Source organism: Natator depressus, chromosome 5 (genome assembly GCF_965152275.1).
Source record: "Natator depressus isolate rNatDep1 chromosome 5, rNatDep2.hap1, whole genome shotgun sequence".
NCBI classification, from domain to species: Eukaryota; Metazoa; Chordata; order Testudines; family Cheloniidae; genus Natator; species Natator depressus.
Genome location: NC_134238.1, coordinates 51,290,505 through 51,304,670, shown reverse-complemented (window position 1 = coordinate 51,304,670; position 14,166 = coordinate 51,290,505). Strand labels below are relative to the sequence as shown.

The following is a 14,166-nucleotide window of genomic DNA, read 5'->3' as shown; positions in this document are numbered from 1 at the left end:
CGACTGGCAAGTGAGGTAACATTTAAAATCCAGGGAGCCAGGTATGCCCCTTTGAATAGGGCCCTCCCTCATGGGAGAAGTAACTATACTACAGTAACGGGTATCCTAATAACTGAAACTTAAATTCCTAAGATAAGAAAAAATTTTTAAAGAAATAAATAAATGGGGAAGAGACAGAGCAATTAGCTAATTAATTAACTAGTACTTTAAAGTTAAAGCTAGACTAAATATAAAATTCACAAGCGCTGCCAATTGCTCCATCTCAAGCAAGGGGCACTAGAGAAGGAACTAAGAGGGTTGGTCGCACAGTTTGAAGCAGCATGAGACGGGGACAGCACATGTGCGACCCAACTAGGCACTACTACTAAAAATAGGAGTACAAGTGCAGGGGCGCAGATTTACCTAAAGCGGAGCACCCACAGGGGCACGCCTCAAAAAAGAATCCTGGCTTATGATTGGCTGAAAATAGTCACGAAACAAGACTATAAATTTCTACTGTATATCTCCTGATTGGTAAATAATACTAAAGTCTGGAGAAATGTCAAAAATCAGATCACACATTTAAATAAATTCATTCTGAGCTCAGTGAGAAATGAGTCTCAACTTTACTTTTTCTTTTTAAAAGTTAATTTAGGAGGAAAAAAAAGCACTATACACAGTAAAAGCTTTGTTATCCGGCATGTTGGGGGGGGGGGTGAATGGAATTTTTGAGTAAGAGTTATATGGAGGGAGGGAGTTTGGGTGCGGTTGGTAAAGTGCCAGATAACACAGTTTTTACTGCATAAGAAATTGATGCCACAATGGAAGTGATTTCTCTCTCTCTCTCTCAAAGATTTTCAAAAATATTCACAATTCATATATTTCAGTAAATATCAATTTACTGTCCCTCAAGGTAACTGACCTCATATTTTGCCTTGATTAATATTTATCTCTTAGGTAAGTAAATCTTGATTTTTTTTAAGGCAGTATTTCCTTAATATTGGTATATCATGGTACAAATAAGTACTGTCCTTCCATGATGAGGCTGTGAGTGTGTATTAAGTCTTGAAGCCACCCCGTTTCCTCCCCAATTCATGTATAAACTGGAAGGAAGAGGATAAGATTTTACATGAAGACTGTTCAAACTCACTAATCATTCAAGACCTGAATAGTCTCACGACATGCTAGTATACCAGGTACCAACGTGAGTTTTGTTTTTTCTAAGCAATAGAAAACATTCTGCTCATAATTTATTTTTATACAAAAGTTTTAAAGGCAAATCAATACAGAAAGGTGTATTTACCTCAACGTGTGTCAGTATTTGCTCATCACTCTCCTTAGTGCTGTCCTTGAAAATTGATGAGGTATTTCCATTTTTCATTTGGAAGTGTGTTTTACTCATATAACCATCAGGAAAGTCCTGTGCTCAGAAAATACAAACCAAAAACATTTTCAGTAATCCTTTAAATATGCAAAGTTCTAACTGCTACCACCATTCTACAGAATAAATAAAACACAGAATTCTGGCACCAATGCTTGGCATAATGAAGTTCTGAACCTGCTGGTAGAGGGTCCTAACTGCACTAATCTTCAGTATCCCCTCATGGCCAGTTCAGAGTAATTCTAACAGCTTTAGAGGAGGCCAACTGCCCCACTAATTAAATAAAATATGATACAGCTGCTAAGATAATGCATCAGTGCTAGATATCTGTGTACCAGAAGGGGTGGCACAAGGGAGCTATTGGAAAACATTGTACTGAGGTCTGGAAGAGAGTTGAGCAGCTGAGGGCATAGGTGGAAGGTCTCAGGAGATGGGAAATAGTGCGTAGGAGACAGACAGAGCAACGTAGTCTAAGTCATTTTTAGTATCTGACACCAAGCTTTTTTTCCCCCAGGAACAGAATCATAAGAAGACTATTCCAACAAAATGGCATGAACTATGTACAAATCAACTCCAGGTGGGAAATTGTCCCATTTGCACAAGGTGGGCCTAATGTGTATTGGATGAAAATAGAATCTTCTCAGAATTAAGAGTAAAAAGAAAAGGAGTACTTGTCGCACCTTAGAGACTAACCAATTTATTTGAGCATAAGCTTTCGTGAGCTACAGCTCACTTCATCGGATGCATACTGTGGAAAGTGTAGAAGATCTTATTATATACACATAAAGCATGAAAAAATACCTCCTCCCACCCCACTCTCCTGCTGGTAATAGCTTATCTAAAGTGATCACTCTCCTTACAATGTGTATGATAATCAAGGTGGGCCATTTCCAGCACAAATCCAGGGTTTAACAAGAACGTCTGGGGGGGGGGGGGGGTAGGAAAAAACAAGGGGAAATAGGCTACCTTGCATAATGACTAAGCCACTCCCAGTCTCTATTGAAGCCTAAGTTAATTGTATCCAATTTGCAAATGAATTCCAATTCAGCAGTTTCTCACTGGAGTCTGGATTTGAAGTTTTTTTGTTGTAAAATAGCGACTTTCATGTCTGTAATCGCGTGACCAGAGAGATTGAAGTGTTCTCCGACTGGTTTATGAATGTTATAATTCTTGACATCTGATTTGTGTCCATTTACTCTTTTACGTAGAGACTGTCCAGTTTGACCAATGTACATGGCAGAGGGGCATTGCTGGCACATGATGGCATATATCACATTGGTGGATGTGCAGGTGAACGAGCCTCTGATAGTGTGGCTGATGTTATTAGGCCCTGTGATGGTGTCCCCTGAATAGATATGTGAGCACAGTTGGCAATGGGCTTTGTTGCAAGGATAGGTTCCTGGGTTAGTGGTTCTGTTGTGTGGTATGTGGTTGTTGGTGAGTATTTGCTTCAGGTTGGTGGGCTGTCTGTAGGCAAGGAATGGCCTGTCTCCCAAGATTTGTGAGAGTGTTGGGTCATCCTTCAGGATAGGTTGTAAATCCTTAATAATGCGTTGGAGGGGTTTTAGTTGGGGGCTGAAGGTGACGGCTAGTGGCGTTCTGTTATTTTCTTTGTTAGGCCTGTCCTGTAATAGGTGACTTCTGGGAACTCTTCTGGCTCTATCAATCTGTTTCTTCACTTCCGCAGGTGGGTACTGTAGTTGTAAAAATGCTTGATAGAGATCTTGTAGGTCTCTGTCTCTGTCTGAGGGGTTGGAGCAAATGCGGTTGTATCGCAGAGCTTGGCTGTAGACGATGGATCATGTGGTGCGGTCAGGGTGAAAGCTGGAGGCATGTAGGTAGGAATAGCGGTCAGTAGGTTTCCGGTATAGGGTGGTGTTTATGTGACCATCGTTTATTAGCACTGTAGTGTCCAGGAAGTGGATCTCTTGTGTGGACTGGACCAGGCTGAGGTTGATGGTGGGATGGAAATTGTTGAAATCATGGTGGAATTCCTCAAGGGCTTCTTTTCCATGGGTCCAGATGATGAAGATGTCATCAATATAGCGCAAGTAGAGATGGGGCGTTAGGGGACGAGAGCTGAGGAAGCGTTGTTCTAAATCAGCCATAAAAATGTTGGCATACTGTGGGGCCATGCGGGTACCCATAGCAGTGCCGCTGATCTGAAGGTATACATTGTCCCCAAATGTAAAATAGTTATGGGTAAGGACAAAGTCACAAAGTTCAGCCACCAGGTTAGCCGTGACATTATCGGGGATAGTGTTCTTGACGGCTTGTAGTCCATCTTTGTGTGGAATGTTGGTGTAGAGGGCTTCTACATCCATAGTGGCCAGGATGGTGTTATCAGGAAGATCACCAATGGATTGTAGTTTCCTCAGGAAGTCAGTGGTGTCTCGAAGGTAGCGGGGAGTGCTGGTAGCGTAGGGCCTGAGGAGGGAGTCTACATAGCCAGACAATCCTGCCGTCAGGGTGCCAATGCCTGAGATGATGGGGCACCCAGGATTTCCAGGTTTATGTATCTTGGGTAGTAGATAGAATATCCCAGGTCGGGGTTCCAGAGGTGTGTGTGTGCGGATTTGATCTTGTGCTTTTTCAGGGAGTTTCTTGAGCAAATGCTGTAGTTGCTTTTGGTAACTCTCAGTGGGATCAGAGGGTAATGGCTTATAGAAAGTGGTGTTGGAGAGCTGCCAAGCAGCCTCTTGTTCATATTCCGACCTATTCATGATGACAACAGCACCTCCTTTGTCAGCCTTTTTGATTATGATGTCAGAGTTGTTTCTTAATGTTCTTAAAACTGCATCAGAGAGGAATGCCTGAAGCCCACTATCAGTAAAGCCCTTGAATGCTCATTAAAATCTAGATTTTAATCTAAAACCTTTTGCATATAAAAAGGCAGTTAAAGGACAGTTTCACAATATTAAGATAACATCTATAAAAACAGTGACAACAGAACAGGGGTTGCTGGTTAAATTAAACAAGACACTTAGCATCTCTCTCTACTGAAGGTTTCTGCCAAGTGTAGCTACATGATGTAGTCCGTGCAAACCCATAGGCTAGATAAGGTGTACCGGTGTAAGAGAGGGCTCACACCAGTACCACCTACCTGCATGAATTCCCAGGTTATGTCACACCAATTCATGCCCTATTTTGCACTGGTGCAGTATATCTGTAGTAAGGGCTTGTACCTGCATACGTACAACCATGTAGTCACACCAAAACAAATTTCCCTAATCTCAGCAAACCCCCCAGGGTTAATTTGGATTTTTCCCTCTTGGATTGCATAACCTCTCACACAGAAGATCAGAACTGGGGTGAGGGGACCAAATTAACCTTAAACATGCTCTCATTTTGATCATTCGGATGATTAACAATTTTCATCTATTTTTTTTACAGATCAGCTTTTTTCATTTAAAGCACATACAAGCATGATACAATATACTTTACAATATATGGGCATTTACACCACTGCCTTGTACAGGGACTACTGCATAGCTGCACTTCTCCATAAGGGGCACTCAAGAGGAGAGTTTGCTGTTCTGCACACCAGAGGTGTGTGCACTTGCAGAAACGGTGCTTGTCTGAGGCAATCTGCTCCATCCTTTAAGAGAGAACAGCCTGGGCCTCAGACTCGGGGAAGATGGACATGGCCATGATGACCCTTCCTAGACTTCATTCCCTTTTTACCACAGGTATTGTGAAGGGTCCTTGCAAAACTGCACAAGGCTGGAGAAAGACTTTTGGTGGGTTTCCTCACACCCTGATATACATCCTTTAAATGAGTTTGTCAATTAGAAATAAGAGACTGGAGAACATGTTAATAATGGATTGCTGGAAAAAGCACATCCTGAAAGGCAGCAAAAATGCATGGAGAACAATAAATAGTATCTGCATGCTACGGACTTATTTCTGAAAGGAAACAAATAAATTGGGGTTTTATTAGCTGTTTCATTACATTTTATTTTAGACAAACACAGAAAGCATATGTGCAACATGTGATGTAAAAGGATTCCATTCAAAAAAGTCTCTGAACAAAACTCATTAATGTAGCATTAAATTGCTTGACAAGTCTGCAAATTTAACTATCATTTAACTCTTTGGTTAATCTACCATTTCTGACACAGTTTAGTTAGTTTATTCTGATCTTTAAATCAACATGTGTTCCATTCTGACACATTCATTCTGTCTTGTCTTTTCTATATTACAAAATATATTTAACTGCAGCATCTGTTATGGGCTATTTGTGTACTTTGTTCTTATCAAGTTTCATACCTGAAACAATATGATAATGCTGGTTATATATATATATATTTTTGTTAGTAAACTTTTTTAACACGGATAATGTTTTGAGACATTGCCTTGCTCTTAGCTTCTCTTGCTGCCATGCTATATTTGTCTTCCCACTAAATCTCAGTGGGCCAAATTCACCGAGAGTGTGCTTATACATGGGATGTCCCTGATGGCAGAAAGAGCTGCAGCCTCAGTTATGAAGTGCCATAAGAGCAATCCAAAAAGTGGACAGAAATGACTGAAAACATAGGCCTGACCTGGATAGCCAGAGAGTCCACTTAAGTGGCTTTCTGGATAATTTTTGATTTGTGGACCTCCTAGAGAGCTGCACTAGGCAATTAAACCTGCCTGCACGGGGAGAAAATCTTTGGAGAAGAAGAATGGAAGAAACACCACCTGCCCTCCACAGGGCTGAATTGCCCTGGGGTGGGGGGGTGTACAATGAGCTCTGGAGCAGGGGTGGGCATGTAATATACATTTCCCTGAACCAGCTTCTCCTGAGGGGGGTCTCTGCATACTTCCAAACTCTACAGTTCTTTCTACTCTATATTTTCCCTGGAAGATATATCTATGAAAGCCAGGAATCTGTGGAGTTAGTAATCTCTATTTTATACCAGCAAAGTGATGGGAAGGCACCCCTTGACACCACTGGGCGTAGGGCACCCAAGAAAGATAAGCATCTCCCATGTTACAGAGCTTCTCTAGTACAACATATATTTATGTATAAATGAATCAATACATTTGTAGGGACTTTTCTCCTTAAAATAAGGGAAGACAGTTCACCTGTACTTAAATTGGCTTATAAATAAGTGTAGATCATAATATATTTGGGTCATAATAGCCTTTGACATGGTTACTCATGGCTACACGGGAATGAGATTAACCTATTTGCCTATGAAAAAAAATTATAATGACAGGAAATGCATACATGGCTTTAGCAGAGTAGATGTAATTGCCTAATTTGTGCAATATTCAGTATTACTAACCAAATTCAGCTTCATCAGGTCTATAAGTGATGCACTCCTACACTGCACATGGTAGTTCTCCCTTGACAAGAGAGGGTTATAACATAATATGGACCTCACCCTCCAAATCTATAAATACAGGGTTTTGCTTAGATCAGGTGAGTTTGACATGATAGCCTAATTCATATAAAGTTGGATGTTTTATCATTAACTTAATTTCTGCTAAATTTATGAACAGTTCTACAACCCTAACTTACATGAGTAGCCTCACTGACATCAAAGAGGCTATTCATGTGAGTATGGAATGCAGGAATGGGCTCCAAGTAAATGACATCAGCAACATTAAGAGTACACCAAACTGTTCATGACACATATATATATATACACACTGTGGGGGGGGAGAGAGGGAAAGGCAACAAAAAACCTGTCTATAACCCATTCTGCTTTGAAACACTCATCTCTTTCAAGGGAAATTTCCTCCCCCGATTATCACTGAATAAATGGATGTTCTCCATGGCCAAGTTTTTATCACAATCTGGAATCACAGAGTCGCCAACTTGGCCCATTAAAAAAAAAAATCTCACCATTTTTTATATGTGAGAACAAAAAAATCTGTCTCATTTCACTATTTTCAGCCAAGCTTCTATTTCACAGAAAGTTCAAACTTTGACCCAAGTATTGAATTCCTGATAGAGGCTCAGAGCATCTTTCTGTTCTGAATAAACTCCTCAGACACATAGCCTTGGACTGAAATCTAAGGTTTCAAATGGCTGCCTATATGAAAGGGTGCATTGTAACTCTTTTGCTAATATTTTCACTCTTTTAAAAAACTGTGATTTAAAGAGAAGTTGCAATTTTGTGGCTGAAGCCAGGTTCTTCCTTTTTACCAGAGTCCTGCCTTTTTTGCAGTGAGAGTCTTAAATTCTAGTTTATAGGGAAAGTATTGTCACAGATCTACAAGCCTTCGATATATTTTAAAATATTATAAAGATAACTTTAAACATTGCACATGGTTTTCCCCGAAGTTTTAGAAAAGGATGGTGAGGGACTAAGTCATTAAATAGAATTACTTGTCTAGTTTCTCAGCTACAGCCATCTTTGCATTTTCTAGTTCTGCGTAAAGGGCCAAGCTCTCTGATGTGTGTGCGAGAGCAACCTGAGAGATACTCTAACTCAACAGTTCTCAACCAGCAGTTCGGTGCCCTCTGGGGTGCTGTGAACAGGTTTCAGGAGATCCTCCAAGCAAGGCTGGCATTAAACTAACTGGGGCCCAGGGCAGAAAGCCGAAGCCACCCAGGGCTGAAGCCTGAGCAACTTAGCTTCATGGGGCCCCCTAACGCTGGTCCTGACTTTTATAGGCACAGGTGTGCCATGGAGTTTTTATAGCGTTCTGGGGGAGGGGAAGAGGTGGCTCAGAAAGAAAAAGGTTAAGAACCTCTGCTCTAACTCATGCTTACTGCAAACACAACAAAAAGTCAATAATGCAGCCCCAGCACAGAGGAGCTGCAAAGAGGGTGGATGAGAAGTTGCTATGCATGCTGTACCCCACCAGATGTATCTTGTTACCCTTGAGTGATCCACTCATGCCTAACTACCCCAGGTTTAGGTTCTGTATCCAGCAGTGTGACATAAAATGTTCACACCAGAGAGGAGAATCTGGGCCAGTGTGTTCAGTAATTAATGGAAAAGATTTATAAATGAAAAAGGCAAATTACATCTGAACCTCTCATTTTGATATTGTCTACAACTAAGTTAAAAGTAGGTGAGAAGTTTTCAGACAAGGAAAATGTGTGAGGGCAGAAAAAGAAAACTGGATTGGAGAGGTAACATGGTTGTATGAGACTGGGACTCAGGAGACCTCGATTCTAGTCCCAGTAACCTGCTGTGTGATTTTGGAGAAGTCACTTCACCTCTCAGTGCCTCTCTTTATCCTCCCACCTTGTGTTTGTCTTGTTTATTTAGGTCAAACTCTTCAAGGTGAGAACAGTCTCTCATTATGTGTTTTCACAATGCCTCGCATAATGGGGCATGCGTTTGGGGCTTGGTTGGTTTACCAGGCTGTAGGATGAGGGAAAACCTTACAACAATATGTTTTTATTAAATATCAAATTACTACCCATACCTTTATACTTTTCCACTCCCAATCATCTCCTATTTGCTGTGAATGTTTAATGAACTCTGCACAATACTGCTTGAATCTATTTTCTTCCAAACAGAAGTCATCTTCAGAATCCAAGTTAAGTGACATCTGCACAGAAAATGGAATGTTAGGATTGGCAGCTGTAAAGAAAACTAAAAATAATTTGTACTGATTTTATATATATAAGGTATACAAGCAATTCAACAGTAAAATAACCAGTACATCAACAATTTTAAAGAAATATTTTTGTTTCTTAAACTAAAATAAAGATTTATTTCTTTGATTGTAAGGCCTTTACGGAAGGGACTGTGTCTTCTTATATGATCCGAATCCTGCACATACTTCCACCCATGAGCAACTTTACAAATATGAGTAGTTCTAGTGAGACCAAACTATCATATAAATTCTAGAGGCAGGCCCTAAACATTTAATAAGGGGGTTTTCCCAAAGAAAGGACCCAGTTCTATAAAATGCTAAGTATCTCCTGTGAGATGCAAGTGCCCTGAACTCTCATTAACACCAAGAGTGGTTGAGCATCCTTAGCACTTCTCAGGACAACACATTGCAGGACTAGGTAGGCCCCAAGGGTCAAATCCTGGTCCCAAAGAAGTCAAAGGTAAAACTGCTGTAGGTTTCAACAGGACATGAGCACCTAGTGTGCCACTATGGCCACAAAAGCTAATGTGATCCTGGGATGCATAAACTGGGGAATCTTGAATAGGAATAGAACGTTCCTTTACCTCTATATTTGGCACTAGTGTGGAATACTGCTGCTGGAATACTGTGTCCAGTTCTGGTGCTCATAGTTCAAGAAAGATGTTGATAAATTGGAGAGAATTCAGAAAAGAGCCATGAGACCAATTAAAGGATTAGAAAACCTGTCTTACAGTGATAGACTCAAAGACCTCAACCTAGTTAGTTTAACAAAGAGACAGTTAAAAGGTGACTTGACTACAGTCTATAAATCTATTACAAATATTTTATAATGGGATCTTCCGTTAAGCAGAGAAAGGTATACCACAATCCAATGGCTGAACGTTGAAGCTAGACAAATTCAGACTGGAAATAAGGCATACGTTTTTCACAGTGAGGATAGTTCAGCACTGGAACAATTTACCAAGGGTCATGGTGGATTTTCCGTCACCAACAATTTTAAAATCAAGATCGGATGTTTTTCTAAAAGATCTGCTCTAGGAATTATATTTGGAAAGTTCTATGGCCTGAGTTATACTAGAGCTTAGAATGGATTATCACAATGGTCCCTTTTGACCTTGAAACCTATAAATCTAGGACCAGGATTTTGCCCTAGAGCAACATTGTTTGAACAAAGTTATAAAGAAGTTAAATATTACAACAGTAACTCAAATTAGAAAATAAAGGCAATCTTCAAATTGATATAAATTCCTTGGGACCAGACTGTGGGATAGATTCTCTGCTGGATGTAACAGAGGAGGGATACTGCAAGGGAGCAGATTTTGTGTCGGCCCCAGCAGAGATTAAAGCATTCCTCAATGCACTTTAATTAACACTGGCTGGTTATAGCACGCAAGTGCCATCTACCAGTTGCAGATTGCCAGAACACAACATGATTCAACCACACCCTTTACCCACCCACCTATAGGAGAGGTTTTAAAGAGATGGTGCAGATGCCAGATGGGGAGACATGGCCAGTTAACAATCCCTTGTAGCACAAAATCTGGCTCTGTGTTTTTATGCTTTCTGTAAGACATCATGGGCCCCTATGGTGCTATACACAAATATTTAATGACAAAATAAATAAATAAATATGTATCTTGTGTCTGGGCAGTAAATGTGGGCTGATGGCCATACCTTCTCATAGGAGGTGCTCATCAGCTAGCAAGATCTAGCCCTAAATCACTAAACTCCCACTTTCCCCACATAACAAATGTATTTATATAATTTAAACCACATTATTTTCAGTGTGAATGGACCAAACATTAACTATATGTTTCACAGACGTGGGAAGAGGAGAGCAAAGGAAAAATATATATGATTAACATGTCAGTGATTCCTAAATTTCTCATTCTATTTGATCAAAGATGCAAAACAGCAATAAGTACAAAGCATGTAAAGATCCTGAAGTTCTAACGAACATTTTAAATAAAACTATGTGCTTTAGTAAACACCTAGGGTAGGGTAAGGAACACCTAGGGCAGAGGAAGAAACGGAAGGGGAGAGAAATACTGTGGTTAGGATGGGGAGAAGAATATAAAGAAGAAGGAAAGGGAGATGAGCCTTTCGAAGCACAGGAAAGGAATTACTCTGCACACAAGGTACAAAAACAGGCAGGCACCAAGGGAAATGCACAGACAGAAGAACGGGTCTCAGTATTCTCGGGACTCCATCTAGACACAGGATGGGGAGTATACAGGGTGCAATTTATAAACCTGGGGTGGAGGAAATGCCCCGGGGGGTTGGAGGAATCCGGGGTGAAGGGCATCGGAATCCAGCATGGGGAGGGGGTTCCGCGAGGGATCTCTCGGGACACGGGGGGGGGGGGGGGAGGGGAGGCAGCACACTCGCAGAGCACTACCCGCACAGCCACATACCGCTGACAGCACTGCGCCCCTCCGCCGCCTGCTGCCAGTCTCCAGTGGGGACATTCAGCAGGTTCCTCCCCCCCCACACTCCGCATGGGAACGGCCCGGCTCAGGCACGGGTTACAGAGGCAAGGCCAGGGACCCCAGCGCAGCCTGCTGCGCATGCGCCCGCGCCCCGCGGCCGTTATGAGCAGCAAGGTACCGTGCGTGAATGTCCCCTGGTAGTTTCTCCGCACCGGCAGGTTTGGGCGGGGCACAGCCCCTGACCGCTAGGAGGAGCCCGGCGATCAGGAGGCGGCCGCCAGAGGGGCCCTTCGGGCTGCGCCCCGGCGTCCCCCAGCCAGGCCTTGGCAGGGCCCAGGGGCTGCCGAATGGGGCGAGCCCTGCCCCCTCCGGCACTAGCACCCCCTCGTGCCGGGGGGCAGCGTTAGACACGAGCTGAGGGAGCAACCGCTCGGGCCCTCGCCTCGGCAGCCCTGGGCCCAGTGGCTGACCCCAAGAGGGAGAAGCTGCCGTGCCCAACTCGCCTTTCCCTAGCGGCAGGACGCGCCGAGCTGCGGGGCGGCCTGGCACAAGGTCAGGCGAGTCCCGCCCAAACCACCTTCCCGCTCCAGGTGGCCTGGGGCCCCCCGGTCACCCCTAGCGTGTGGCGCAATCCACGGACACATCGACTGGCCCCCCTGCACGGCTCACCTAGTAGCGCGAGGGGCGCGGACAGCGGGTGAGCGCAGAATGCGCGTCCCTGTTCGCAGCGTCCGAACAGCGGCCCCGGCGTAGGCTTAGCACCGGGGCGGGGAGGAAGTTCTGCTTAGCGAGGAAACGTGGCCCCGCTATTCCTGCTTCCCCTCAGTCGCTGTGCCCACAAGGCCCAAGCCCTGATCCCGCACTTCAGAACGCTTGGGAGGCTCAATGGAGTCCTAGCAGGAGCCGGCAAGTTCAAAGAGCTCTGGCCTGTGACTCGCGCCCAGCCCCATGTGAGCAGCACACAGAATCTGTGAGCCTTTGCAATTATTTTTCTTTATAAGGAGTTTAGTCCTTTTTTTAAAAAAAAGTGTCATGCAGCCCTTGAAGCTGAATCAGCTCCCAGAACGATTCTCTGAATAAAGGAAGTTTCCCCACATTCGATTATAACTTTCAAGTTACCACCAGGCTGGCATAAACTGAAAGTAGTGAGTCTACTGTAGGCCAGATGTTCTGTATTCTATTACCACTTAGCTTATCTATCCAGTCCTTCATATTTGTGGCATTTTGATATATGGGGCTGGGTAGAGCAGTTTAGCCACCTATAGGCTTGCCCCCACCCCACACTTTAATGAATGCTACTAAAAGACAGATGGCAAAACTAGAGAATTTTAGTTCAGATTGGGTTCACTGCAGCAGCCCAGTGATCCTAGTTTTATTTGAATATTTATAATGATTTATATAGACTTACCTTTCCTACCTCATGACCCCAGAGAGTGAGTGTGTGTTTGTCAGAGAGACTTCCTATACTGAAAACAAGGGGGGAAATACATGGAGTAAGGGTAGAAGAGATCACCTGAGTGTTATCACTTAATATTTCTAAGCATAAACTATTGGTTTGTTGGAAAAATAATTTTAATCATTTATTTTTTCACAGCCTAAGCCAAAGTATATTAGTCATGTACCTTTCTGGGCAAGGATTAACACTTTTTGTTTTCTTTCAGTTTGTGGCTCAACAGGGCCTCTCCTAAAACCCATTCAGGTCAATTGGAGTCTCCACTGACTTCAGTGGGCATTGGATCTGGCCCACAGTTTTACTACTACTACACCTTTAGGCCCCACTGGTGAGCCAGAATTCAGGATCTTGTGGATTATTTCTGTTGGTGGGAGAAATTAATGTTGGAATTAGGTATTTCTTTGATGCACTATTGTTTACTGTCAAAGAATGCACATAGAGTCCTGTTTCCCTAAACACTGTACGAGTCAAAGGAGTCGCAGTCCCATGCCCCTTTCCAGATACCATTTAGCCCAAAGCTCTCTTAGCTTTTTCTCCAAGTCACACTACTAGTGCTTCTGTGGCAGTGCCTAGTGCTGCTTTGCTCCTCTGTGTGCTTCTGTCATGTTTCTGTCTGCATCATTGCACACACAGCTCCAATGAACAATACCCAGTGAAACCCCTCAGCCCATCCCACATAGCTCAATTTCTAACTGGCCCTGTATGGCATCTGTTTTGGGTGGTGGCTCCTATTGTTTCAGCTGTATATTCCATAAAGGAGTTTGACTGTTTCTTATATTTAACTTGAATGAATGGCAGTGGTTATCCTTCCCTACCCCCCCCAACCCCCGCTTCAATGAGATTTAATTTAACACCCAGCATAACATTATTTTCGGGACCATGGGTTACTTACTAGACGGTATATTTTATGCTGTTTCAGGTATCTGTTTTGTTGTTTGGCTATGCTGTTTTGCAATTGTATTTAGAAGTTATGGGTTTTTTGTTTGGTGCTCAGAGGCCTTTGAATTAGAATACTAGAGAAATTATTTTAAAAATAGAGTGTTAACATTTTTCTACAATAGGGTACTACCAAACATGATTAGGCTACACAAACAGGAATACATACAACACACACAATATTTTAATAGGTTTAAGCAGAACATAAAATGTCAGGTTTACCAGTTTAGCCAAGAATAGTATCATTTTTTTGAAGTTTTATAACCATTATAGAAAAATAGGCAAAGTGAGAAATTGTTCTATCAGCATTGGAATGTGTATTGCTCATTTTAAGTCCTGCATATGCAAAGGACGCTTTGCAGTAGCTAGTTATAATACACGGTTTTCCAAGTGAGCTGTTTCTAATTTTCTGGATATGGAGACCTGAGAGCGGCCAGAGC

General features: G+C 42.7%; 1 protein-coding gene and 1 long non-coding RNA gene across 6 annotated transcripts in view; one reads left to right on the top strand and one right to left on the bottom strand.

The window, feature by feature from the left end:
• The window catches only part of ATG10 (autophagy related 10), a 145,756-nt gene extending 133,510 nt beyond the window's left edge, over positions 1–12,246 (bottom strand). Inside the window, exons 1-3 of one of the 4 annotated variants that reach the window (XM_074952806.1) lie at positions 12,007–12,246; positions 8,735–8,860; positions 1,283–1,399 (exon numbers count right to left, since the gene is read on the bottom strand). In XM_074952806.1, coding sequence (XP_074808907.1) covers positions 1,283–1,399; positions 8,735–8,860 — 243 coding nt within the window. In that variant the 5' untranslated portion in view covers positions 12,007–12,246. Of the gene's footprint in view, positions 1–1,282; positions 1,400–8,734; positions 8,861–11,322; positions 11,480–11,515; positions 11,817–12,006 lie in introns of those variants that run through there. The other 3 variants (XM_074952807.1, XM_074952805.1, XM_074952808.1) reach the window with 3 other exon arrangements.
• Positions 12,013–14,166, top strand: part of LOC141987457 (uncharacterized) — a 46,830-nt gene continuing 44,676 nt past the window's right edge. For both annotated transcript variants that reach the window (XR_012639532.1, XR_012639531.1), the window contains exon 1: positions 12,013–12,307. This is a non-coding gene — a long non-coding RNA (uncharacterized LOC141987457). The remainder of the gene's footprint in view (positions 12,308–14,166) is intronic.